Source organism: Canis lupus, chromosome 10, assembly GCF_011100685.1.
Source record: "Canis lupus familiaris isolate Mischka breed German Shepherd chromosome 10, alternate assembly UU_Cfam_GSD_1.0, whole genome shotgun sequence".
NCBI lineage: Eukaryota > Metazoa > Chordata > Mammalia > Carnivora > Canidae > Canis > Canis lupus.
Genome location: NC_049231.1, coordinates 28,170,838 through 28,198,569, shown reverse-complemented (window position 1 = coordinate 28,198,569; position 27,732 = coordinate 28,170,838). Strand labels below are relative to the sequence as shown.

The following is a 27,732-nucleotide window of genomic DNA, read 5'->3' as shown; positions in this document are numbered from 1 at the left end:
TTCAAGACCCAGGCCGGTCACAGGCCCTGGGCCTGCGCTCCACTCTCTGCTGGCCTCCAGGGTGGGAGGTCCTGCAGCGCCCTACCTTGGCCTTGGGCCTGTGAACCTTGACCTGAGGGGATATCTGGAAGAAGATACCTAGAGGAACAAGCAAGGCTTGGGAGTGAAACGTGGCGGGCTCCGGCCGGCTGTTCTTGACAAAGCCTTACCAGCTCAAGGAACTTCCTGTTTCAGATCCTGTTCCCCCAAAACAGAGCTAAAGCACCTACTTCACACGGTTGCCATGGGAATTAAAGGCAACTTGGCCCCGGGAAGAGATGGGAGGGGTTGCCCCGCCCTCCTGCCAGGCACCCTGCTGGCACAGCCGCCCAAGTGAAAAGCCACCTGCCCAGACCATCTTGAAGCTGAGGGCCAGAGGTGGTTTGGCTCTGCAGGTCACATACTCTTCAGAGAGGTGTGGAAGGAGGAAAGGGGGCAGAGGGCAGGCTTCTGCTTCTGTGCCATTCCCTCCCCCCCACCCCCGTTCCGGTTTCAGCGGGGGAGCCCTCAGCCCAGCACCAGCTTCCACCATCGCCCATTTGGCTGTGGTGGTCCCGGTGCCGGCAGCTCTGGGCTTCCTAAGGGACCAGGGAGCAGCAGGCTCACAGATGGCCTGGGGGAATGTCCGTCCGGAAAGCACAAGCTCGAATCTGGGTCCTCTGTACACCTGTTAGTCTCCTCCCATGAATCCTTCCTGCTTCGATTAGCTCTAGAGAATTCCATTCCCTGCAGCAGAGCCCACGCCAAAGTCCCTACATTCATGGCTATTATACAGGCTAGGAAATGGAAATATTGTCTGCCAAAGCGAGAGGAGGAAGGGGTGGAGAGCAAGTTTTACGTCCTGGGCCATTCCAGATTCCTGTAGCTCTTTACACGAGGGGACGGGAGGCTGCTGGAACTGTAGGTCAGGGAAAGAGTAGGCAAGGATGTCGAGGTCAGGGACTTTGAGAGGCTACAACTTCCCACATCCCCATCCCTGTCACCATGCAACCCCCGTCACACCTGATCTTGTTTAGCTCGGCAAGAACCAGGAGGACCGGAGACGGGCTGTCAGAGATGCAGGGAAGGGCTCTTCAAGTCCGAGAAAGATTGGGACAGGGCCTCCAGTTTAGAGGGGAGCTGCGGACTTGGCACTGAGGAGGGAGGTTCACAGACAGCAGGCTGGGGCCCCAGGCCTAGGGGCAGAGGAGGGGGACCCAGCCCAGGCCAGAGAGGCAGCCCCGAACTTCACCTGGAGACTGGACCCCATAGATCAAGTCACAGAATTCTCCAGTGAGGAGTGGAGGGCAGGCAGATTGCTCTGAGTCAACCAGCCAGAGACCCTGCCATCTGGGACTCATGTCGGGATGTTCTGGGACCCAAGACAAGCATGAAGGAGAGGATGCTCCTAGAGCTCAACACCACAACTGAATTCTGGGGGGGGGGGGGGGCAAGGCTGGAACAGGGCCAGGAACAGGCTCCAGAGTGACCCTCGGAAGGAGGAGGAAGACCCAGTGAATGTAGAAGCCCAGAACCTTCACCTCTGCCTCACATCTGGCACCAGGTCTCCTTTCTTGCAGGTAAAAGTGCCTGTGGGGCTAGAGGAGGAACAAGCATTGTTCCCTGGAGGAACAAGCATTCATCCATGTGGAAGACAGCAAATTCAGGGGGACCTACAAGCTACAGTTGGGCACTTGAAATCTGGGAAATGGGGTGAATTGGGGCCAAGAGAAAGTCCAGACCCAGAACTGGATTCTCCAACCCCATTGTCTAAAAATTCGAGAAAAGCACCTCAGCTACTCTGAAATTGCCTCAAGTGCTGCTGCTGCCCAGGAATAGACTTCAAGGGCCTTCCCAGAGGGAGGGGCTAGCAGTGCTCCATCCTTACAGACGATGCAGGAGGAGGCCTCAGACAGGGCTAGGGGAAAGCCGCTGAGTGCCGTGGCCTCAAGCCTCAGCCAGGCTGGGGGACCCCAGGGCAGCCCCAGCTGCAGGCCTGAGATGCTAGAGCTTATGAGACCCCAGACTCTGCCCCCTACCCTGACCCCTCCAGCAGACATGCCCCTCTCTTCTCCCATCCCACGACGCAAGTTCATCCTGAACCTTCTCCCAGGAAACAGGACACGAGCTATGGGCTGCTTGGTAAGAGCCAAGAAGCAGCAGTCTCAGGAGACTGTGGGCCAGGCAGCTGCCACTTTGAGACAGCAGGGCGGGGTGCCCCAGGGTAGCTGAGAGGAGATGGGACGCCAGCACGGGCTCAGACAGGGCTTTTCCAGAAAGATCCCCCAGTGCACACCAGTTCTCAGGGAGGTGAAAGCGATCAGCACAGACCCATTGGCCAAGGGCCACCAGGGCCATGGGGACACCTGACCCGGGGTCAGAGCTGCCACGTGCCACCGTGTGACATCACTCACAGAAGAATAGCTGGGCGCCAGCGAGTCCACTCAGAGGACCCCCATAGCGATCCAGGCTGAATCCAAGGGCTTCCGGGGGCGGGTGGGGAAGGGGAGGTGGTGGTTGTTGGCAGCAGTTGGAGAGCAGGGGTCCATGCACAGGGTGGCCTGGGGAAACGAGGAGGTGGGGCTTGCCCAGGCCCCACCTGAGCGAGGGTTTCCCTGGATGAAGACCTGAACTCCCTGCCAGGCCAGAGACAAGTTGCATCTCTTGATCCCTGAAGGAGCAGGGGCGGTTCCTAGCTGTGCAGGAAAGGGCAGCTGGGGAATGAGGCAACCAGGAGCCCAGGTCAGGGGTCAGCCCGGCCTGAGGTTGCCCTGGCTGTGGCCTGCAAGAGGCTACCTTGGGGTCCCACAGACACCTTGACCACCCGAGGCAGAACCAAGAGGCAGGCAGGCCTGGGAGAAGCCAGGTCCCGGGGGTCACGGGCCAGTGGCTGGGGTGCGCAGGACCGTGCCTGCAGAGACTTGCCTCTGAGAACCAGCCAAGACCCAGTGACGTCCCCAGTGCCCTGCAGGCACAGGGCTGAGCTTGCAGACATCTCCAGAGGAAGAGATTTTGCTGCTGTGGAGTAAGGGGAGGTGGGAGCCCAGGGGAGGGGACCTGAGCTAAGGGACTGAATAGAAGAGCAAATTTGTTGGCCCGCAGCTATGAGAAGGTCACAGAATAACCCTAGAACTGTGAACTCCTTCAAACCAAACCCGGGCCGAGCCCAGAGAGCCATCCCGGGAGCATGCTGCCAAGTGGGAGCCCGCGTCTGCGGGAGGACTGTTGGCGAATCTTGAGGAGACGGCGGTCCTGAGGGGGCAACTCAAGGCCAGAAAGACAGGATGGGGCAGTAAACTTCCTGGAGAAGACAGAAGAACCAGATCACCTGCGGACACTGGCTTCCGTGGCACAACCCGGAAAGTGTAAAAAGAGGGGTCTCCTCTGTCCATAGCGCCCAGATCCCAGACCCCAGCTGAAATCTCCGGTACGTGGGAGCCCCAGTCAGCAAGAAGGTTTTACCCCCAAGTGCCCACAAGGCAGACTCGTTGGGTGACATGTGTCTCGTCACTGGAAGAACACCTCCTCCCCCAGGAAGAATAAGTAGGTACGAAACCCACGTGTCACGTTTGTAGGATTCACATCGGCATTAAGATACCTGGGCGTATTTAGTGTTTTGGGTTATTTGTGCTGTTTGCTCTTGAACGCACCAGAGTCCTTGAAATTCAAATGGATTGTTTGTATATCGGGAATTATTTCGGGATTGTGATTTTCCTTGAAAATACCACTCATGTGATAAGAAGATTGGTACATGACAAGAGACCAAAGTCACCCTAGGAGCAAGTAGAAATCTGTCAGGATGTAAGGCTTTGTTTGTTCTTCAACTAAATGAAATATTTAAAAAGGAAAACAGATAGCATGCATTTCTGGATAAAGTTTGGGGCAGTTAAGGACATTTGATTAATTGCATTTTGTAAACAGGACCTAAATTAACCCAAATCCCCTTATGTGAATACGAAAATTTACTAGACTTATAAATAGAATGAGTCCTGTACCGAAATGAAAGAGCTAAAAGGTCTTTACATTTGTACCTGAGTAATAACAGAATGAGTCTTTCTGTTCACAAAAGCAAAGTTGTCCTTGAAGACACTTCCAAATTCCCAGTAACTGCAGATGACCCTAAGACCCCTGTGGAAAGGAACGTGGGAGTCCGAGTTGCTTAGGGTCGCAGGAATGGAATGACCTAGACTGGCCTGGACCCCCCACGCCCACCCCGGCTCAGGCCCACCTTGGGTCATGGCTTTGTATCCTTGGGAATAATGAGACCCCCTCCAAAAGGAAAGGCCCATGCTGATGGAGACGCTGGAGCAAAGTGTCACAGGAAAGTGTCTGGGCAGGGTGGTCCCGAGCCTCAGCCAGGCTGGGGGACCCCGGGGCAGCCCCAGCTGCAGGCCTGAGATGCTAGAGCTTATGAGACCCCAGACTCTGCCCCCTACTCTGACCCCTCCAGCAGACATGCCCCTCTCTTCTCCCATCCCACGACGCAAGTTCATCCTGAACCTTCTCCCAGGAAACAGGACACGAGCTATGGGCTGCTTGGTAAGAGCCAAGAAGCAGCAGTCTCAGGAGACTGTGGGCCAGGCAGCTGCCACCTTGAGACAGCAGGGCGGGGTGCCCCAGGGTAGCTGAGAGGAGATGGGACGCCAGCACGGGCTCAGACAGGGGCTTTTCCAGAAAGATCCCCCAGTGCACACCAGTTCTCAGGGAGGTGAAAGCGATCAGCACAGACCCATTGGCCAAGGGCCACCAGGGCCATGGGGACACCTGACCCGGGGTCAGAGCTGCCACGTGCCACCGTGTGACATCACTCACAGAAGAATAGCTGGGCGCCAGCGAGTCCACTCAGAGGACCCCCATAGCGATCCAGGTTGAATCCAAGGGCTTCCGGGGGCGGGTGGGGGAGGGGTGGTGGTGGTTGGCAGCAGTTGGAGAGCAGGGGTCCATGCACAGGGTGGCCTGGGGAAACGAGGAGGTGGGGCTTGCCCAGGCCCCACCTAAGCGAGGGTTTCCCTGGATGAAGACCTGAACTCCCTGCCAGGCCAGAGACAAGTTGCATCTCTTGATCCCTGAAGGAGCAGAGGCGGCTCCTAGCTGTGCAGGAAAGGGCAGCAGACCCGTTCGGAGACCCGGTGGGACTGGGCAGGCTGCCCGGAAGTTGGCCTGACCACTGGCAGGCGACCCGCTGGGCCCCATACCCGCCCCTCTCGAAGGGCAGAGAACAGTTGCAAGCAGGCCACCGGCCAGGGGACATCATCCCCGCACATCAGCCGAGACTTGTAAGGCCCACACCCTGTCCGTCTCTCGGGTCTGGCTGAATGCAGGGACGATGGAGGCCAGGGGCCCCACAAGGCGAAGGAGGGCAGCTGGCAGAGGGCTGCCCAGGTCCTCAGGAAGAGATGCCACCAGGCCCCCTAGCCAGCCAGGCTTGTGGGGTGCAGGGGAACCGTGACCCTGTCATCTCCTGCTGGCCCCTGCTCTCTGGCACACACACTGCTTTCTCCCTTGACCAGGGTGGCGGCTGCCCATCCGTGGGCCACACACCTCAACCCTGCGTGCGGGGCTCCATCGAGAAAGGGAAAGTGGAAGTGCTGGGACACCCTCTTGGCAGGGGCTGGTGAGGGGAGGGGGCCAGGGGGCAGGGGGAGGGAGGGGGTCGACATTCAACACAGACCTCGGCCCCATTGTTTTAAATAAGAAATTTATTGCAAATATAGAAATTGATTCTCTCCATACAGGAATCTCCGAGTTGAGGAAAACAATTTCGTGCCATTCAGTTTAAAACAGGAAATCGGGAGGAGGGAGAGGCAGATAGAGGGAAGAGAAAATAAATGAAGTTATTACCCCCCCCAAAAGAAGAAAAGGAGAGGTTTTGGGCCACCCCCCCCCGAGGAAGGAAAGGTCCACACACAGCTAGGGGTCACAGGTTCATAGCCCAGGGCCGGGAGTCCAGCTCTGCAGTACCCAAACCAGGTGCCAAGCCAGCCGCAGGTGCCCACGGGGCTGGTGGCTCCTTGTGGGGGGAGGGAGAGAGCAACGGAGGGAGGAGGGGAGGGGGGAGCCAGGAGGGACCCCTGCCCCTGTCCAGCCCTGTGCTTGTTGGGCGAGGGGCAAGAAGCAAGAGAAAGCCCACAGCCTCCCACGCACCCCGTTTGACACCCCCTTCCTCTCCCTCAGCTCAGCAGCAGTGAGGGACCTTTAATGAGGCTTCTGAGGCAGGCAGGAGAGGCAAAGAGTGTAAATACTGGTTCTGTCTTAGAGGTGGGAGGACGTGGGTCAGGATGGAGGACAAGGAGCCCTGCAGCTCCTGGGACGGAGGGCGCACTGCGGAGCAGAAGCCTCAGTGGGGAGGGATGGATCGAGCAAGCCCCAGCCTTCCCGCCAGCCCCCCTGGGCACGGGTCAGCCCTGCCCCCTTAGGCCCCTCAGGGTCAGACACCCCCAGTGCTGCCACCCAGAAAGAGCCCCATCCCCCCCGCTGCTCAGCCACCAGTGGGGTGGGGTAGGCTCCCTCAGAGGGGGTGGGGACACCTGAGGAGCTTCTTGGGGACACCCAGCCACGCCTCACCCCCTCCCCTCTGGTCTGGTCCTTGCAGCTGGTGGGTTAGTCCTCCCAGCCGGGCCCCTGTCAGAGGGGTGCCCTGAGCCCCTCCCCCATGCCCTGAGCACCATCCCCTCCGTTTTTATTTTTTAATTCTCCACACAGTGTCCCCCACTGGGGAACATTTTGTGGCTGTCCCTTGTCTGCACAGGAGGCCTTTACAAGCTAGGGCCTGTTACTCCTGGTCCCCATGCCTGGTTCCCCTTCCTGGACTCGGTCCAGCCCTATCTGGTTTCGAGACCCTAGAAGATTTCCTTCCTTTCCTTTCCTGAGCTTCTGTTCCCTCTCTGTCAAATTTCCAGGAGTGGGGATGCTGAGCGGCTTCTAGTCCGCAACTTGAAAGAGCCCCAGGGCCAGGCCCAGCCTCTCCCCTGCCCCTCCAGCCCTTGGGGCCCTGCAGGCCTACTCTTGCTGTCCCGTGGGTCTTTCCACTCCCACCACCCCACAGATAGCCCTACCCTACCCCACCCCCAGCCTGGACTGGGGGCAGCCTCCACAGTCCTCTGGCACTGTCCCCTGGCCCCCTGGGAGCCGTGCAGAGGGGAGGGGCCTCCCGCAGGTAGGGGCAGGCCCTGGGACCCCTGTGGAGGTATCTACACTACACTAAGGTGTTTTTTTGTTTGTACCCTCCCGCCCCCGACCTCTGCTTTTCCCTTCTGGAAAACCATTAGCTCCAACAGAGGGTTAGCAGCGCCAGCCCTCCCAGTGACAGTAGCCCTCCTGGTGCCACCCTCCAGCGATAGGTACCCAGGAATTTCCTCTGGAGATGCTCTGACAGTGACAGCAAAGCCCAGGCACAACCCAAGGTAAGGAGGCCTCCTCAGGAGGTCCAGGGTACAGCACCCACATCTCCTCCTCTTCCTCGCCCTCCGCCTTGCCCAGTAGCTTCCCCTTCCCTTCCCTCCTGCCTGCCCACCCTCCCCACCTGCCCAGGCTCCGGCCCAGGCCCACCGTGCTCATCGCCATTACAAACACAGGGCCTCGGCCAGCCTGACGCCTCAACGGGAATGTTCATTTGTGTCTCGTATTTTGCTCACGGCTGGGAGAAGAAGTATCCTGAACAGGAAGATATAGGACACAGATGCAAGAAAGCCTCCAAGGTGGGCTACGGTGCACTGGCACTTTTCCCAGGTGGAGGGCACTGGCTGGGCAGCTGAAGATACAGCCTGGCTGGGAGGCCAGAGGCCCAAGTTAGATCCTGTTCTGTCTCCAAGGTTGGCGCGATCTAGGTTGTGAAGGCTGATTGCCTCCCAAGGTGGCAAGACCCTCGCCATTAAGACGGAGACCTAGCCTTAAAGCCCCCAAAGTAAGATGGCCTGCGGTTTTTAGAGGTCATCTTCAACCAGGAATGATGGGGGAATGGCAAGGGTGGGGCTCCCGCACCTTCCAAGGGTGAGGCTCCCTTCCTTCCCCGGGGGAAGCTCCATCTCCACTGAGGCCAGGCCACCCTGGGCCCCAGCTCCTTCCATGGGCTCCCCCCCACTCAGGGCCCCAAGCCTCCCCATAAAACCACCCATGAAGCCCTGAGCTCTCAGCCCCCAGTATTCAGCAGTGTGACTGTCCCCCCACCAACCTGATGGCCAAACCACCCAGCCCTTCCCTCTTCAGCACCCCCCATCTTCATCTGAGAAGGGCAGCAAGTGGGATAAAGAGGTCCTCCCATGCTCCCTTCCCTGGGGCTACCCTTCTCTGGCAGGGAGGAGGGGGAAGGAGGAGGGCACGAAACTGGGACCCACAGGGTGAGGCAACGCTTGCAGGATCCACCATTCAGAAAGACAGGAGACGGGTACGGGGTGGGGGCTGTGTTTCGGTGGCACCTGTTTTGGGTCTTTTGCAGAGCTGGTCCCTCCCCAGGTTTCAAGAGCTGCTTGTCAGATCACAACAGAGGGAATGTGGGCAAGAGGGGGTGGCGGGAGGGGGGCCTGGGAGTCTGGACAAACTGGCACATACACGACAGATGTTTGCTCAGAAAAATACAGTAAAATCGTCATGCAAATATAACAGGAATCTGCTTTCTCACACCACTGGCTTTGCCTGCTTGCTGTTCTCAGTTTTGCCAATCTGGTGTGAGGAGGGGTTGGGGGGGCCAGGTTTCAGGGGCTGAGGGAGGTCTGCTCTGCGTTATCCTGCTGGCCCCCTCCTCTCTATTCCCCAGAAAAACAGTCCTTTCTTTGCAAATGTCACTCCCAAAGTGAGCCCTGGGCTTGGTCTGTCGCCCAAGTGGGTGTAAGAGAGGCGCTCCGTTGAGCCCTGGCAACCCTCCAAAAGACCTCCCCCAGACCCTACCCCTGGCAGAAAGGTCGCTAGACACCCCCACCCCAGCCCAGGAGATGGCACTAGCTTTCCTGGTCAGGACCGCCCCCTACACACAGTACAGGTCTTGATCCCACCCCAGTGCCCACTCTCACCCCACAGCCACACTCCCCAAATCTCAAGAAACCCAACGGGGTGACAGGCCAGAGGCTAGGGGTCTCCAACAGGGCTGTGGGGGGAGCTGAGTGGGCTCCTCCCCATCCTGAGGTGGGTGGGGAGCCAAGCAGCACATTGGCAGGTGGGCAAAGCTATAGTTGTCCCCACCGCCCGTTGGCCCACGTCCTAACCAAAGGTGAAGGGCCCCTCAGCACCCTGACAGTGTGCTCAAGCCCCCACAGCCTCAGGACCCCAGGTCAGCCTCCCCCAGCCCCCAGACTCATCCCTGAAAGCCCCTAGCTGTGAGAGAGGCCACAGCCACCTGGCCCTGCCCTCCCTTACCACCCTCCACCGCCCACACTGAGAGAGAACCCCCAGGAGCCCAACAGTCCCAACTGCCAGGCCCTGGGTTGCCATGGAGACAGAAGCTGGCCAGGAAGAGGGAGGGGCCCCAAGAACCTGCCTGCGCTCCCCCCCCAGCAGGGAGGGGTGGTGCTCACTGTTTGTGCTTTGTTCGATGTTGGGTGGGGGTCTGCAAGGGGAGGAGCGGCCATTTCCATGGAAACATGGGAGCCCCTCTGGCCAGAGGGTGGGGAGGGAAGGGCAGCCAAGAAGTGGTGGGTGAGTAAGCCTGGGAAAGCCCTCCTTCCCCTGGGCAGGCCGAGAGATGCTGCCCCCGAAGTCCCACCTGGGGGTCAGGCAGGCGGGAGGCCAGGACGTGCGGGCACAGGCAGAGAGACCCCCGTGACACCCTGCCTCCCCACTGCTCCCAGGCATCACAGTTCACTGCTGCCCTCTGGGATGAGTAGGGGCCCTAGGGGCCCAGAGAGGCTGCGGGGTGGGGCAAGGGGGCCTGCACCTGAGAGGCGGTGGGAGCTGGCCCGCTGCTCTCTCCTCAGGCCCCAGAAGCAGCTCCCAGGCTACTTGGAAGACACTTGAAGGGGGCTGGTGGAATGGCCCCGTGCCTCTGGTGCCTCTGCTCCTTTCTCGCAAGCAAGACCTCCCATCTCTCCTGGGTGCTGGCAAGGGGGCGAAGGACCCCCAGTGTGATGAATCACAGCTCCACACTTGGGGCGGGGGGCATGGCTGTGGGGCTTTCTAGAAAGGAAGAGCACCTGCCTGATTCTCAAGTTCCTCAGCCCCAGGAGACCACAGCTCCGGAAGGGGGTGGCGGGCAGACGAAGGGCGGGGACACAGCATGGGGCTGGGAAGTTGGGCAAGGGCCTAACCTGCCACGTGTGGCCCTGGGGTTATCACCTCCTTTCTCTGAGCCTCAGTTTCCCCAGCCATAAAGAAAGGAAATGATGCCCAGTGTCTGCCTGGTGCTAAATCTCCATGTGAGTGACCTGTCCCCAGAGCCGGGGGTGGGAGAGGGGAACCCTCTCCCCGCCCCGGACTCCTCTGCCCCCAAACCCATCCCTAGTCCCAGAGCCCCGGAACCCACACCCCCTTTCAGCTTCTTTCCTGGCCTGCGCCCCGCCCCCCCAGCCCCGCACACCCCAGCAGAGTCCCTGGGCAGCACAGTAAAGACGACTGGTTTCGGTATCAGTGTGTAAACTTTAAGGAGAACGTGTCTTTGTTTTCCTGTCCGTTATTGTCGGGTGGTGGTTGTTCACAGTCAGGTGGTGGTCAGGTGTGTGCATGGGTGCGTGCGTGCGGGTGTGCGTGTGCGTCCACTCCTCGGCCTCGGCCCCAGCGCCCCCCGTCACCCCCCTCCCCGCCCCGGCCGGGCCGCCGGGCCCTTCCCCACGAGCCCCCAGCCCTCCCCCTCCGGCCTCACCGGGAAGGAGAGGGTCACAGCTTCTGCTGGGCCGAGACCCCCTTCCAGTAATCGAGGATGTCGTGCAGGTCCTCGTCCTTGGCGAACTGGACCTTCTTGCGCAGGGCGTGGCCTGCGGCCATGTACACCTCCTCCCGGTGGTGCTTCTTGTAGGGCCGGAAGCGCTCCCAGATCTTGTGCGTGCTCTCGGAGGAGTACTCAGGGCTGGACGAGTAACCTGAGTAGTAGTGTCTGGGGGAGAGCTGCGAGTAGGTGGAGTCCCGCTTGGAGCGGGTCAGCGGCTTGAGGAAGGACACGCGCTGGCTCAGGCTGTCGGCGCCCTCCTCGTAGTACAGCGCCGGGAAGCTGTGCCGGTGCTCGCTGCAGTGGAAGGCGGGCTTCACCTCCAGGTGGTGGATGCCGCCGCCGCCGCTGCCCGCCGGCACCAGCGGGAGCCGGTCCAGCGGGCTGTTGAGGGGGCTGCCCTTCTCGATGTACTTGGAGTCGCCCTTGGCCAGCCCCGCGGCGGCCGGGTGGTCGGGCACGTCCAGGCTGAAGACCTTGGCGCTCTTGATGGAGCCGCTGGACGACACGCTGCAGGTCTTGCGGGCCACGGCGGCGTCGGCGCTCAGCTGGCGCTGGAGCGGGTGGTGGGAGCTCTCCTTGTACGGGGGCGAGAGGAAGCTGGGCCGCTCCAGCGCCCCAGGGGGGGCGGCCGAGGCGGCGGCGGCGGCGGCGGCCGCGGGGAGGGACTGGCACTCGAAGGCCAGCTCGGGGTCCCCGCTGCCGCCGCCACCCCCCAGAAACGAGGCCGAGTCCAGCTTCAGGGCATCGATGCAGTTGTTAATGATCTGGTTGACCTTGTCCACCTCCTTGGCGATGGTGGAGATCTCGGCGGCCGAGCCCTGGCCGTTCTCCAGGTCCGGGAGGTCATCCTCAGGCCGGGCCAGGCCATCCCCACCCGCGCCTGTGCGCACCTCGATGTAGTTGCCCTTGGTGGCCACCTTGGGGGTGTCCAGCCCAGCCTCCAGCCCCTTGGAGGTGGGCAGCTTCTCCCCAATCATGGAGGGGATGGAGGACATACAGGACACGGGCAGCACGGGAGGTTCGCCCAGCTTCTGGGCGGCGTGGACCACAGAGCCGGCATCCACATCCGCCCCGTAGCGCATCTCCAGTATGGTCTTCTTGACCTTGACCGACTTCTGCTTCTCCTCCTGCATGCGCCGCTTGCGCAGGCAGTAGTAGACGGCGCCCAGCACGATGACCATGCCGAAGAGGCAGCCCAGGATGGTCATGATGTAGTGGGTGGTGGTGGAGGTGCTGGGCGCCAGGTCGCCCGGGACGGGGTCCCGCGTGGTGAAGGTCAAGCAGGTGTGGTTGAAGCGGCGGCTGTTGCGCAGCGAGGTCACGCAGAAGGTGTACTCGGTGTGCGCCCGCAGCTTGTCGAGCGTGACGATCTCCTTCTTGTTCTTGAGCGTCATGACGTCGGAGAAGTAGCTGTTGTTGTACTGGACCAGGACATACATCTTGCTGTAGGGGTGCGGGATGATGACCACCAGGGTGGCCGAAGTGAAGGTGACGTGGTGCAGCTTGATGGCGGGCCCCGCCGATGCATCTGTGGTGGACGAGGCCGGGGGCTCCACCGAAAGGATCTCGTCGGGGTTGAAGCCCGAGTTCTCATCGGGCTCCCTCTGGGCGTCGGTGGAGTAGGGCGTGGGGTGGCTCGCAGGCCGGGCGGGCAACGAGCCGTTGCGGCACTTGGCCTGGAGCACGGTGATGGCGTTGAGGCTGTGATAGGGCCGGGGCACCAGCAGCGGGTAGCCGGCGAACTCGCGTGGGGACTCGCACTGCAGCCGGTCGTAGTTCTTGGTGACATTGTTGAAGACCACCAGCCAGGCGAGGAAGCCGAAGAGGTCACACTCACAGTTGAAGGGGTTGCCGGCCAGCTCGCACACCATGAGACTGGCCAGGCTGGCGAAGGTGGCGCCGTCCAGGCGGCTGAGGCGGTTGGAGGACAGGTCGATGCTGATGAGGCTCGGGCACTCAGAGAAGGCGGCAGGCGTCACCACCTCGATGAGGTTGTGCTGCAGGAAGAGGAACTGCAGGCGGCCCATGCCGCGCAGCATGCCCTCCGTCAGGTTGCTGAGCTTGTTGTACCCAAGCTGCAGCACCTGCAGGCTCGACTGGCCCAGGAAGGCGCCGTCCTCGATGTAAGAGATCTCGTTCTTGGTGAGGTTGAGGTCGGTGAGGTTCCCGAAGCGGTTGAGCGAGGAGTAGAGCACGGCCTTGAGCTTGTTCTCGTTGAGCCGCAGGTCGTGCACGGTGCTGTTGATGTGCTGCGGGATGGTCTCATAGGGCGGCTGGTTCTGGCTGCAGATGGCCAGCCACACGTACCCCTTGTCGCCCTCGATGAGCCAGCAGTCGGCGCGCACGGCGCCCGGCCGGCACACGCACAGCAGCGCGGCGGCGCACAGCCCCAGGCGCAGCATGACGCCGGCCGTGGCCCCCCTGGAAGGCCGGGCTTGGGGTAAGGGGGGCCCGGGGCACAGGGGACCTAGCAGCGGGAGGCTGGGGCTGGCGGCACAGTCCTCCCTGGGGCCGCCACCATCTTGGGGGCGACCCCCGGCACAGGGGTCCCCCCGAGGGAGCAGACGCGGCCGGTGCCAACCGCGGTAGAGGGCGGCGGTGGGGGGGGGGTCCTCTCAGGGGTGCTACTGGCAGGCGTGGGCCACCGAGGATGGGCCTGGGACGCACCCCCACCGCCTGTTTCTGGAAAGGTGCACGGGCTCTCAAGACTTCCTCTCCCTCCTCCTCCTCCTCTTCCTTGTCTTCTTCCTCCTCCTCCTCCTCCTCCTCTGGTTCTAGGCTCAAACTTCAGACGATTCCCACGATTCCCACAGGAGGCTGGAGAATGAAGCTCTGAGGAGGGAGCTTGAGAGACGGGACAGGAAGGAAGAGACCCATCTGTCTCCTGGCTCCTGAAAGGCAGCACCGAGAGGGGGGACAGATCAGTGAAGGCTCAGAGCAGCCCCAGTGAAGCTCCAGCGGGGCCCTGCTCCTTCTCCACCCCTCCCCCGGGGGCCCTTGGTTTCAGCAGCACTCTGGGGTCCCTGTTGCATCAAAGAAGGGAGGGTGGCAGGCAGCGAGAGAGGGAGGAGGGGGTCAAGAGGTCTGGAAGGAAGGAGACAAGAAACAAGGAATAGGAAGAAGGGGACAGAATCTGAGGACGGTGGGCAGAGAAGGAAGACAGGACAGTGACAGGTCAGGTGCATGCGTGTGCACACACATACACAACACACACCTCAGCACTCCTGTCCACACTCATCCACCTGCCTGCACAAGGACCCACATGCCCTCACGTGAGCCAGAATGCAACCCACGCCCACAGTCTTCTGTTGGACAAATGGGCCCTTACACACACGACCACATACCCAGGCAGGCACCTTCCAATCCAGGAAAGGAATTAAGAAGCCCAACAAAATGCCTTCTCCCCTCCATACCCAAAGATAAATAATTCATTTGTTGTGTAACCGCTCTTGTTCCAAAAATAATTCCCTTGTCTCAGCTTCCACGGGGGAGGGGGAGCACAGCAGCATTACCGTGCCCCCCCCCCAAGCCGGGGTCTCCCACAGGGGGAGGGCATGGGGAGAACTCATTTCTACAAGCAGGACCAGAGCCAAGGGAGAGAGGGTGAGAGTCTGGGAGGCCAGACACACCCCCAGCATCACCTCCCTTTCCATTAGAGGGCCCTGATCCTGTAGCACAGGCCTGCAGCAGGCACCGTCCCAAAGAGTGTGGCCGAAGCCCTGGATCCCCTCCGTGGCTGGAGAGCCAGAGGCTCGGAGAGGGGCAGCGACTTGCGCCTAGTCCCACAGCACAGCTCAGGCCAGGATCAAGGCTCCCAAGGCACCAGGAGTCAGGAGGTCTGGAGCCCCCTCCACCCAGCCCAATTAGCCAGATGGAGCCAACCACCTCTGAATGTGTTCCACATTGTAAAGTGGGGACCAGATGCCTGCCCAGCCATCTGATGGGGAAGAAGTAAGGGGAGCCATGCTGCCGAAGCCCGAGATGCAGAGGAGCAGACTTGATGGCACAGGGTACGCAGCCAGCAGACCCTCGTTTCACAGGTGGGGACTGGGCCCCAGACCAGGGGAGACCTGCCCCCATCACCCAGCAAGCCAGACAGGGGCCGCTCAGCCCCACGTGGCTCCAGCTCCCACTCCAGGCTCTCTCGACTTGCGGGAAGAGCATAGTGTGCCCACCCCTCACCCTGGGCAGTGGCCAGGGACATGAGACTGGGCCAGAGAAATCCATATTCAGACAAAGCAAGCCAGAGACTGTTCACAAGAGCCACCTCTACCTCACGCTCCTCCTCCTGGGAAACTCCGGAAGACAGAGTGCTTTGAAAAGGGGCAAAAAAAAGTATTAAACCTTTGCTGTTAAAGCAAAACCAATTTACAGCCTTGAGCCCCAGAGGGTTAGAACAGAGGAAAGGGAAGCAGGGAGAGAAACAAGTCCAGGCAGGCAGTTCCTGTTGAGGAGGTGGCAGGTGAACAGGGCATTTGATGACCTCTCGGATCAAAGGCAGACACAGAGACAGAAGCTGTGATGATCAGGACCTCTAGGTGAGGAGAACTCACACCTCCTGGTCCCCCGCAGGGCTGGTTCAGGCTGAGGGGCTGGATGGGGATCGGCGGGGGGACTGGGGGGGGACAGGCAGGTGGGGTATGAGGGGGCACAAGGCAGTCAGGCAGGGACGGGTACCCACGAGCAGAAAGCATTCCTGTCCTTGGCCGTGCCGCCGTGCAGCCTCAGGGCTGGAGTCTGGAGACCCGAGCTGCCATCTGACCTGGCGACTGGCTCCGTAGGCCCTCAGTTCCCTCCCCTGCCACAGGCACCCAGGTTGTACAGGAGGAGGCTGAGATGCCAAGCTCACCCTGCCAGAGAGCCCTCTGTCTGTACCACATCCGGCTGGGAATGGCTGGGGACCGAATTTGTATGCGGGTATGCGTGCAGGTGTGCACCAGCTCAGAACGCCAGCGCAGGGGTGTGCAAGCAGACGCGTGCAAGCAGACGGATGTGCAGGCGGCCGTGTGTGCGCATACACACCCAAGCGCCCAGGATGCAGGCACCTGTAGCCTGCCAGAGAGTATTCTCAGGCCAAGGTGAGCTCACTTGTGTGTGGAGGGATGGGAAGGGGGTCATGTAGGGGCATCTTGGGAACAAAGGCAGATACCTGCTTATGTGTCAACACATTTAAGCACGTGTGTGTTCCACATGTACATGTATGTGTGCACATGTGCAACTTTAGCCACACGAAGGCCCCCTCCATTCCCCACCCCCTATCTTCAGATCTGAGGGGGTTTCAAGGCAGCTCCCCGCAGCCGGGTGCAGGGGGTGCAGGGCAAAGCTGAGCTGGCCAGAGCCTCTGGAAATCCAAAGCCAAGCTGAGGAGGTGTGACAAGGCTGGGGGAGGGTGGAGAGGGCACTAGAAGGAGGCACCCAGGCTTAGGGACAGGGGTGGTCCTCTCCCACCCCTTCTCTTCCCTTCCCAAACAGTCCAGAGAAGCCCCCACCCCCAGCTACTCTGAGCTGTGTGCAGCCAAGCCCTCAAGGTGACCCTGCCCGGGGCGCCCTCTCCTGCTCCTCATGATCTCCAGGACAGCCTGGGCCAGGGCCCAGCTCCCCTTACCTACTCCTCTCATGACTCAGACCAAAGGGGAGGAAGCTCCCCATCACCCTTTCCCGTGTGTGTGCGTCAGCCACTCCGTCCCAGTCCCTGGGCCGCCTGCCCACCGCCCCTGGAGGCCCAACACCGCCACGGAAGGCGGACAGCAAGGGGAAGAAGGTGCTGACAGCAGCACTTGGCCCCCAGCCCGGCTGCACACCCACTAAGGTGTGGGGGAGGGCTGCTGCCTCGCACCTGGAGCCCAGGGGCCTGGTGGCTATAGCGATCCCCCAGCACTCAGGCCAGCAGGGGAAGCGGAGCGACCCCACGCTCCGGGGTGGGAGGTGGGGGGCGCTGCAAACAGGAGGCCAGGACTGAGCAGGATAGGAAAACAAAATACCAAAGAGAGCCAAGCGGGAGAGTCAGGAAGGAGATGAATGGAGAGCGAGCGTCTGAGACAGGAACCAATCAGCAGAGCAGCTCAGGGAGGCGAGGGAGGGCACGGAGCCTGCGGCCCACCTGCCAGGCCAAACTGCAGCCAGGGACCAGCTCTGAGGGGCGGGGGGGGGGGGGGGCGGCAAGAAACCCAAAGTAGCTGTTGAAAGCAGGGCCTTTAAACCTGGGAGGGCCTGGCCCACAGGGAAGCAGGCTGGGGGCCGGGGGGCAGGGTAAGGGGCTCCAGGGTGCAGCATCTGGCAAGAGCAGCGCTCAGGCTGACCCGGCCTCCCCACCCCCCACCCACACCCTGGGCCTACCCTCAGGGCACAGAGAGGTGCAGCAGGAATTAAAGACCTCTGGCCCGAGGAGGGACAGGCCCCAAGTGCCTCCACGGCACCACTGTAAGGGTGCCCCTCTCTCTTGCCAGCACAGAAAAGGAATGTGGCAAAATTGGGGGGTGCAGCATACTGTAGAGGGATCTTGGGGTGGGCCCCCAGCCTAGCTGGCTTCAAATTTCCCTGTCATGGGGACACCCTTGGATGGTGAGGAAGAAGAAGGGCCAGTAAGGTGGGGGTCTGAGTTCAGAGCCATGCAGCCACCACAGACTCAGAATCCTAGAAAGTCAGAGGAGGGATTAGGGGCCCTGCCCAGAGGGGAAACAGATACCAGGACCCCAGGGAAGGGTCACACGCCGCTGGTGGCAGGTCAGGCTCAGGAGCAGGGTGGCCAGATCTGCCAACCTCAAATCCCTTCTGGGGGCTCACTGCCCCACAGGGGCTCCCTGCCCAGCCACCCAGGGACACTGCTCAGGCTGCACAGCACATCATCCAGCACACAGGACTGCTCCCCAGGGCTCCCCTCACTCTGCACTCTGGGCTGGATGAACAGGGTGGGGGTGGGGGGACAGGAAGCCTGCCTGAGTGTCCCCCCACTGGGGGGTGGGGTGGGCAGGGGATGGGGGATGGGGGAGCCAGGGTCAGCAGGGGTCAGCAGGGGTCAGCAGACTGGCCACCTCTGAACCTGCCTCTCCACCTGCATGGTGAGTGCCTCCTATAGACCTCCCGGGCTCCTGTGAAACCCCAAGCCACGGTGGACACAGGGCAGGAGGCTCCCAAGGGGACACTGGAGGAGGGGACGCTGGTGGGATCTGGGGAACAGGTGCAGTCCATATTCCGGCCTCCCAGGAGCAGGGAGGTAAGGGTTAACTGGGGGAAAGCTCATTTGCAGCAGCTGATAAGCCCTGGCACGGGCTCTGCCCTGGGCCAGGCTGGCCAAGGTTCCCCGAGGTGCCATTGTCACCATCCGTGTCAACACCATTACCCAGGATTAGGAGGGCTGAGGACTCCTGGGACCCAGCCAGAATTCTCCGGGCAGGCAGCCGCCTCACCTCACTCTGCCCTAAGACAGCACCAGGCCGGGGTCCCAGAGATGGGCTCCTACCCCGCTGCCCTCTGGGGGCCGGACCCTGAATCTTGTCGCTGCCTCCACCTCACGGGGTTCCCCAGGGCAGGCCACTCTGGGCCTCAGTTCCTCGTCTGTAAAATGGGATAATTATACCTTCACCACTGAATGGTAGTGGCAGGTAAACCATTCGGATTTCAGGTACAATGAGCCCGAGCTGCAGGGCAGAGAGCAAGAAGTATGGATGTTGAAGGCAAAGGATGCTGGGATTGAAAGCTGAGCTGTTGACCTCTCTGGGGCTTCAGTCTCCTCCCCTGGGAGATAGTCCTAACTATCCCTTTGCCTGACAGTGTACAGTCCTCGAATCTTCTATCAATCCTGCATGACTGGTGCTATTAGCCTCATTTTACAGATGAGAAAACTGAGGCTCACTCCTTCCCCAGCTTCCTCTAAAGAGCTGGGCCCACAGCAGGGACTGGATATGCAGGGGCTGCCAAGTGGCTTTCCTACCCACTGTGGAGGCACCCTCCTCCCTATCAGGAGATGGGCTCCACGGGCCGAGAGACTTCAATTTCTCCATCTTTAGAAAGTACTTATTCCAGGCCAGCTGTGTTCCTCAAACCCCCAGCCCCCAGGCACACTCCTACCTCAGGGCCTTTGCACATGCTATTCTCACTGCCTAGAATGCTCTTCTCCCAGACCCCACTTGGTTCAGGTCTCTGCTCAACTGCTCCCCTCAAGCCCACCTTTCCTGACACCAAATCTGAGATAACTCACTGGTCACTCAAAGCTGGCTGTGGTCCCGTCAGGGCACTCATCAATACCAGACACCATTTAGTTTCTTTATTACCAGCCGCCTTCCCCCTCCCATCACCAAATCAACACAAGCTTTATTTTGTTCGCAACTATAATTAACCTCCATGCCTCGAACAAGGTCGGACATGTAGCAGGTGCTCAGAACACAGTGTGTGGAACAAGAGCTCAGGACCAAAGATGGGGACAGAGGGCAGAGGGAGGCCCTAGAACCCCAGACTCCACTGAGTCAGGATGATAATATCAGAGGGAGGGGCCTTGCTGACGGGGTGCTCAGAGGCTGCAGGAAACACGCTGAGCCTTCCTGTTAGCCACATGACTCCCCTATGCTTCTCATTTACAGATGAGGAAATGGGCTCAGAGAGGTGCAGTGATCTGCCCAAGACCACACAGCAGGGAGCCAGGGCCTGCCTGAGCTCTTAGAACCGCAGGACTTCCCAGAATTCCTGCTGAGGCAACTTCCCCCAACTTGCATACCCCTAGTGACAGGGATCTCAGCACCCATCTGAGGCTACTTAAACCCTTCTGGAACGGCTCTGATTGTTATCAATTCTTCTTATATGCCAACTCCGACTCCTTGTACCCCTGTCCACTGGTCCGACTGCCATCTGGAGCCACTGAAAACAAGGCCAACGGCCTCCCTTAAAGACCCAATATTTGCCCATCAGTTACCTCATGCCCTATTGTCAGCTTATCCAGGCTGCACAGCCTCACGTTCTCTATTACCCTTCCTCTGCCATGGTCTCAAGTCCCCAGCTCTTGGATCCTACTGCCCCAGGTCACGCTTGCTGTCAAGGTCCCTCCTAAAATGTGTCATCTGGAGCCCAGCATCAGGCCAACATGGTCTGAGCAGGGACAGGCACCAGGGCCCTCTGCCTCCCTCACTTTGGCACCACACTCTGTTCGAGTAGCAGGAGCGCATCCCAGCCTTGTGCCCTCACCTCGTCCTAGATGTCGACCAGACCCCCGGGGCCCCTTCCTTCGCACATACTACTGGGGAGCCCCAGTACCCTGAACATCCTCAGGCAGCTCCGGGCAGTGTCGGTTTGGGCTACACCCCAGGTGCCGGGCTCCGTCCACCCCCATTCAATCACGTCTCGTTAGGCTCAGTCTATGGTGCAGCTGCTCCACATCTTGGGGGAGCTGGCTCCTGCCCCTCGGTACCTCAGCACCCGCTCCCGGCTCCCTGCCATCCGGAGCCAGGCGAGCAGACAGCGGCTGCATCCATATCTGTGTCACCGGGAAACGGGGAGCAGGCTGGCCACTCAGCCCTGGGGCAGGCGGGGCACTCCGTGTAACCAGCTGCACGCTCACCCACGTCTGACACATCATCAGCCTGCAGTCGCCTACGAGGGGCCTGGCACCGCAGCGGACACAGGCCCTGCCTTCATGCAGCCTCCAGCTCACCTAGAAGAACACGCCAGCAGCAGCAGCAAGGGCTGAGAGCTAAGGGCAGTGGGCGGGGTGGGGGGTGGTAATTGGGTTTGCACGACCTCAACATACAAGCACTGGTCCCCAAGCCCAGTAACCTTGACCAGGGAAGGGCTCAGGCTCGTCCTCGGTGCTCTCGGCTGTCACAACACACTGCTGGCTGGCTCAACGTGTCACCTTGGGCAGGTCAGCACTTTACCCTTCTGGGCCTCAGTTTCCTCGTCTGTGCAGCGGGAGGACAGCTGGGCACTGGCGTCTCCCTGGTTTACTGGGGCCATCCCCGAAGCCCTCTGTAAACTGCCCACTGAGTCACCCCCCATGAGCCCAGCTGCTCCCGGGGCTGTCGCATCCGTCATTAGCACCCACGCCCTGTCCAGGCCTCAGTGGGAGGAGGCGAGCAGGAAGATGGAAGAGTTTTTGCCAAAAGGCTTTGGTCTTGAAAAACTACCCGGCAGCCAACCAGAGAGGCCTGACGCTGGTTCAGAGCTCTCACAGACTGCCCACTGCCTGGTACCCACTCTCCAGCCCCGAGAGGCCCAGCACCCACCCCACCTACCGCCAGGCACCTGGGGGAGACTATGAGCCCCCTGCCCGGAGCTGAGGGTGGCCTGTTTTAAAAGTTCGCCTCCTAGTTCCATCCCAGGGGTTATCTCTGACTTTGTCCCAGAATCCTCCAGGCTATTCAAAGGACCTTCCCAGCTGACCCCTGCCTCCTCCAGCTGATCCCTGCCCTCCCCTGACATACCCACCTGCCCCCTGCCCTGCCCCCACCTGACCCATCCCCCAACCTGACCCCTGACCCCCTCACTGGGGCCCTGCCTCCCAGTCTGACCTCTCCACCTGGTCCCCACCTCCCCCACCTGACCCCTGCCTCCCAACCTGGCCCCTGACCCCCCACCTGGCCCCGGACCCCCCGCCTGACCCCTGACCCCCATACCTAGTCCCCACGCCCCCCACCTAGTCTCTGACCCCCCCACCTGGCCCCCAACCCCCCAAACTGGTCCCTGCTGGCCTCTTGGCCTCGGCTCCAGCAAACCCCAGGCCCCGCTCAGCTGCAACCCCGGGCACTACTCACCAGTCTCCACTGGACCCGCTCTTTCACCAGTGCCTGCACACGCGCGGCTGCCTCTGCCTGCATGGCCTCCATTCATTCATTCAATAAACATTTATGGAGCACCTACTATGTACCAGGCACCGGCTAGGCCTGCCCTCCCAGCTCTGCTTGCTCCTCCTCCAGGGCCCCAAGGGGTGAACATTTCCTTGCCTTCCAACACCCTCAGGGCTATCCCAAAGCGGGGTAGCACATTAGGAGCCCACCGGGAGAAGCGGAGGCTCTAGTGGCACAGAGTGCAGCCCCCTGGGAGGCAGCCTGGCCGGGGAGGGACGGGCAGCCTGGGGCAAGCTGCAGACCTGGCTCCTTCACGAGCTGGGCCTAAGCACCTCTCACGTCAGCTCATTTATCCTCAGCACCACCTTGGGAGCCAGGACCGTTATCATTCCCACTTTACAGAGGAGGAAACTGAGGTCTCAACGACTCCTGCACAGTTGGCTTTGACCCTCCGTGGCACCAGGCTCTCGGTCAAGGGATGCCATGGGATCCTGTTTCATCCGGACAGTGCTTCCAAAACATTTGTTCAATTAGTTGCCCAATGTTGAAAACTTGGGAGGCTTCATTTCAAAAATCCCCATTTCTGGAATCCACTGAAACACCTGGAAAGCCTGGCTGCCCAGGATCTGCGTCCCTGCAGGGACAAAGCACATGCCCATCGGCCTCCCTGCCTCTCTGGCTGAGGCTGCCTGCTGCCCCTTGGAGGTTATGAGCCCAGCCACGGAGGGAACCTCAGTGTGGGAATGATTAGAATCCCAGGCCTGGGGTTGGGTGGGGGGAATCCCACAAGCCTCCTGGTCTAGGACCCGAGAGTGCTGAAGTCCCTGCCATCCTGTCCTCCCTGTTCTGTGGCCCTGGGACACTCTAACAGCAGGCTCTCCCATCTTGGGGTGCCTCTATAATGAGTCTGGGCTCAAGAGTTCTCTACCTACCCATCAATCATTCCTTGATCCTAAAAGCCTACTCAGTCTTGGTCTCTGTGGGTCATCAATTCTACTTTTAAGCTGCTCTGACCCAAAAGCAGACCCCACCTTGGCTCCAAGCAGGCCCACTGGGGTGGGGACCTCTAACCGGAGGAGCACCCATACAATCTCCTGGCTCTGCCTGTCACCCCCAGGGGACCCCTGGCTCTCCAATGATGTTGCTTGGGTTCCCGGATCAGGTTCGGGGTTCCTGCTGAGGTTTGAGGTTTACTGGCTCCAAAGATAATTCCTACCCCCATAAAACACTGCCAGCCAAGGCTGCTGTGGACACTGGGAGGCCCAAGGCCTCGGCTGCTGAAGCCACATCCCAGGGACAGTTTTGAGATCACCCCAGAATAGCGCCTGCAGCAAAGGGCTCTGGAGTGTCTGGAATGGCCCCTTGCTCCCACCCCTCTCCCCACAGACCTCAAGACCCCCTCGCTCTGCTCACCTGGGACTCCTGCCCCCCCCGCCTGCCACTGTCTGTTGCAGGCCCCAGCACCCAGGGTCTGCAGCCATCCCAGGGGCTCAGCCCATCCCAACCCTGAAGCAGGCAGTGGCAAGGGGTCCCTCTCCTGGCCCTGAGACTAGCTTCTCTGGAGCAGGTGGGGGAGCCCCCAGGGGCCTGCAGCTGTGGCATCGGAGAACAAGGAAGCTCTGTCCATGCTGGAAAAGCCCCGGAAATGCAGGGGGGGCACCCCATGACTGCCGGCTGCACAGAAATCGTGGCCCAGGGCGCGTGGCCACCAAGCCATCCTCCAACAGCATGGGTCTGTCATCTTGCGGGTCTCTGATTAAAAGGCTGGGGCTCAAGAGTCCTATCCCTAGCTACCAATTCCTTGGTCCTAAAACTCATGGGCGATCCACAGAGACGGCCACCCCCGAATGTTCTAGAAGGGCGGGCCACATTCAGCTCAGATCCCCGCTCTGCCACGGAACGTGCCCTCTGAGTCTCAGTATCCTCTTCTGTGAAATGAGACCAGAAGGGCCCTACCTCAGAGGGCGGAGTGAACAGCCACAGAGCAGAGTCCGGCACATAGTAAGTGCTCAATAAAGTCAGCCACCGCTAGTACGGTTACAGTGGCCAGGCTGGCAGGCGAGGCACAGCGCCCCACCCACAGCGGGTCCTCGCCACCCACTGCCCTACCGATGGTGGCCAGGAGGGGATGAGGCCCGGCCCCCCTCAACAGTGTCTTCCTTTCAATCTCAAGGGCAACACACCCCTCTTTGCCTGCCCCTGGCCTCTCTCACAGGTCCGGCCCCCCAAAGGCCTGCACCCACCCCCACCTCGCCGTCTGCTTGCTCCCCAGCCTGGTTTCTCTCCCATTGCCAAAGCACAATGGCTGTTATAATTAACGGATTATCTCAGTGCGACAGCTGTGGTCCTTTGAAAATTGGGTTGAATAACAAGATCCTGGCGTATGGTAATTTCTTTTCATCTCCTGTTCCCTCTTTCTCTCTCCCTCACTTCGGCCTTGTTACGCATGCAAATGCTCTCCCCTCTTCATCCTTCCCTAACACCTTCCTCCTTGGGATGGCGGGGATGGCGAGGGGACAGACTACGGTCTGCTTGCCGGTCAAAGACTTGTGGCAACGCCGCCCCCCCCCCCCTGCCGCCCCGGGGCCCTCTCGTGGACCTGGCACTGGGCAAAGTGCCCGACACATGTGATTTGTGCCATCCCCCTCCCGAAGTCCCTACACCTGGCTTCTCCTCCTACCTCCCATGCACTCCCCCTCAGGCTCCTCTACGCTGGCCTCCCCTGAGGTCCCGGCCTGGCCCTCTGCAACTCCCAAGCCTGCTCCCTGCCCCATCCAGCATCTCGCCCCTCCAGAGGCTTCTGACCAGGCCCACCCCCTCATACCACCTGCCTCCTGTCCCTCCACTCCTCTCCCCACTCCTGCCTCTGCCCTGAGCCAGCCAGAAGCCCACAGCTGCCCAGCCCCTCCACACCTGGAAGCCTCTGTGCACCCCCTCTGTGATGCTTCAGCCTCTTTCCTTGCCCCAAATGAACTTCTCTATCAGCATCCTCTCTGGTCTGTCTCCCCTCTTCTGGCCTCCTTCAACTCATCCTCCATCCGGCAGAGCATGAGCCTCCTAGAGGATAAATCTCTGAGTGTGGCACTCCCTTTCTCAAAAGTCTTCACTGGCTCCCTACTGATCTGGTAAGGTTCCAACAGCAGACATCTGAGGCCAGCCCTTGGGGTCCTGCGTAGTGGGTTCCTGCTCTCCTCTCCTGCCCTCCTGCCTCCTCTGCCAAGTAAACCTGTCTGGTTAGGGTCCCTCCTGTGGGTTCCCACAGCCCCCAGGGTTTTCCCCATCTCCACCAGAATCGGAACTGCTGCTTTTACTCTTGGACTGAGTTCTCCGAGGGAGGGCCAGATTTTCCATTAAAGCCCAGCACCAACCAGGCACCCAGTAGGTGTTCAATAAAGATCTACTAACCACTGAACGAAGGAGGCCTGCTGTCTCCCTCCACAGATAAGGAAACCAAGGCTCAGAGTAATTAACGACTTGCTCAAGATCCCACCATTTGTGCAAGACAAAACCAGCATTTGAACCCAGGTCTGAGGGATCCCTGGGTGGCACAGCAGTTTAGCGCCTGCCTTTGGCCCAGGGCGCGATCCTGGAGACCCAGGATCGAATCCCATGTCGGGCTCCTGGTGCATGGAGCCTGCTTCTCCCTCTGCCTATGTCTCTGCCTCTCTCTCTCTCTGTGTGACTATCATAAATTAAAAAAAAAAAAAAAAAAAAAAAAAAAAATTGAACCCAGGTCTGGGTTCCAATGCCAGTCTTTTCCACTTCCTGGAGAGGGCTTGTAGGGGTCTCCTTCTGCACGGATCTCAGGGAAACTGGATCTCCTTCCAGCTGCACTCAGCTGGGCGAGAGGAGACAGGGCTCCCTGCTCAGGCTGTCACTTCCCTGAGTTTGACTTTCCACTAGGCCACATGACTCCCCACCCCCGGGCCTCAGCCTGCTCATCTGTAAAGTGGGAAGGAACCCCGCCTCACCATCTCCAAGGGTGGCTGCAGGGGCAGCCAGGTCTTGGAGAGAGCCCACCTGCTAACAACATCTGGGGGTCTTCCCACTCTCACCTCCAAAGACGGCTGCGTTGCCCGTGGCAGGCACTCCTCAGAGCTTGGGAGGGTGGGGGTTCCCAGGATGGGAGACGTCACACAGGACAGAAAAACTCCTCAGGGAGAGCCAGTGGGAGAAGCGCAGGGGGTTTGGGGATCAGATCATGATCTGGGCGAGAAGCTTCCCTCTCTCATCCTCCATGTCCTTGTCTGTGAACTGGGCCCATCAACGCCCACTTTATAGGGTTGCAAAGTGCCCAGCACGGCGCGGACACCACCTTGCCCACAAGGTCCTATGGAAACATGACTATGACATGTACCCCAGGGGAAAGGAGAAGAGAAGGGGCAGGACAAAGTAGGACCATTGTTCCTGACTCTCTGCCCTGAACAGCTCACAGAGCAGAGCTCACACCCCAACATGTCACCCTTGGGCCCCTCCCCCACCCAGCTCCTACCCCATGACATCCCTTTAAACCTGGGAAGCTGTGGGGATGCCCATCTACATGTCCTCTGGGCCTCTGCTCATGCTGTTCCTAAGCCTGGGTGCCATTCCCACTTTTCTCCACCCCCTATAACCCGGACCTCATGCCTCTTCCTCCAAGAAGCCTTCAGATTTCCTCTGTGCAGGGAGAGTAGTGGTCTTGCTGCTCTACCCCCATCCCTTGATTCTATCCCCATGGAATCCTGGAAGGATCCTAGAGATCGCCTCACCCCACCTCACCTCACCCACCCCCATTTTACAGATGGGTAAACTGAGGCACAGACGAGAGACAGCAGCTCTCCAGGGAGGCACTGGAACCCAGGTACCTCTGCTGCTTCCAGCCCCGCATGCAGCTTCTCTCCTGGTGCTGAGCCGTTCAGCTTCTCCAAGCCCCCCCAGCCCAGAGCTACCTGAGGATGGGACCCCATCTTCCTCTCTGCTCCCCCACCCCCGTGCCTAGCCTAAGGCCTGGCGCATAGTAGGCACTCAGTAAATGTCTGTTGAATTGAATTGCGCTCAGGGCGGCCAGTCGTCTCTGCTCTGTAAGAGAAGCATAGAGTTAGTGGAGCTGTCCCCGTGGCAACGGGGGTGGAGCCAAGTTGGTGGGGTGAGGAGTCCGGCCTGCCCCAAGGACCCCACGGGCCCTGAGAAGGAGACAGGGTCTGGGAAGCTAGGACATTCGGACTTCCAGGAGTCCGAATTGTGCCCCAACAGGCAGCCTGGCCCTGGCAACGTCAGGCCACCCCAGGTCCTCGATGGCCTCAGCTAGCCCATGGAGAGGACACTCCAGTCCCTACAGGCTCTGAGCACTGCATGGGACAGGGACCAGAAGAGACGTGAGGAGCGTAAACACTGACTCCCAGCTCACAAGCATCTGAGTGCTCAGCGCCTGACATGTGAAGCTGGGAGAGAATTAGGCCCAATCCTACAGATGGGGAGACTGAGGCTTGCCCGAGACCACGCAGCCCGTGTACATGGTCCCCCTGCAGAGCAGGAGGGCAGCGGGGCATAACATCCCCCAGACAAAGACCTGGAACCCACCAAAGGGTGGCCCGAGCCCAGGCCCAGGCCAGCAAAGATTCTCCAGGTGAAAGGCTCAGCGTGAGCCCCAGGACCGCAAACGGACAGATGAGAGGCCACGTTCTCCCCTTCCTGTGGGGGCAAGCTCTGATTCCACAGCCCCTGGGGGGTTCAAAGCCATCCTTAGATCCAGAGGCTGTAAAGGCCTCTTTTGCAGGCCCCGGTGTTAATATAGATCAGCCGAGACTATAAATACCCGGCCAGGCGGGGCACAGCCGGGCTACACCGGGAGCGGCCCAGCGGGGGCTCTGACCCCAGCCCTGCCCCACAGCCCTCCTCCCCGCTCGGGCCTCAGTCTCCTCATCTCGTCAACACAGGCTACGCCAAGCCACAACCGTGACAGCTCGGGTTCTTTACCCAACAGCCTATAGTTCTCTGGCCCAGGCCCGCAGGGGGTGTGCCTTTCAGGGCCCACACCGGAGACGTGGGAAGGAAAAGAGGAGGACACAAGACAGCCTCCCCCTGGGCGCACCTGGGACGGCCTGGCCTAGA

General features: G+C 60.4%; 1 protein-coding gene, 1 long non-coding RNA gene and 1 other non-coding gene across 6 annotated transcripts in view; 2 read left to right on the top strand and 1 right to left on the bottom strand.

The window, feature by feature from the left end:
* Positions 1–5,699: 5,699 nt before the first annotated feature.
* ELFN2 (extracellular leucine rich repeat and fibronectin type III domain containing 2) overlaps positions 5,700–27,732 on the bottom strand; it is a 56,949-nt gene continuing 34,916 nt past the window's right edge. For 3 of the 4 annotated variants that reach the window (XM_038550653.1, XM_038550657.1, XM_038550656.1), the window contains one exon: positions 5,700–13,761. In XM_038550653.1, the coding sequence (XP_038406581.1) occupies positions 10,819–13,272 (2,454 nt within the window). In that variant the 5' untranslated portion in view covers positions 13,273–13,761 and the 3' untranslated portion in view covers positions 5,700–10,818. Of the gene's footprint in view, positions 13,762–21,609; positions 26,701–27,732 lie in introns of all 4 variants that reach the window. The other variant, XM_038550655.1, reaches the window with a different exon arrangement.
* On the top strand, positions 13,432–19,638 carry LOC119873633. The gene is made up of 3 exons (XR_005365605.1): positions 13,432–14,880; positions 15,800–15,948; positions 19,447–19,638. It is a non-coding gene; the product is annotated as an uncharacterized LOC119873633 (long non-coding RNA).
* MIR8828 (microRNA mir-8828) lies at positions 15,555–15,699 on the top strand. The gene has a single exon (NR_128771.1). It is a non-coding gene; the product is annotated as a microRNA mir-8828 (primary transcript).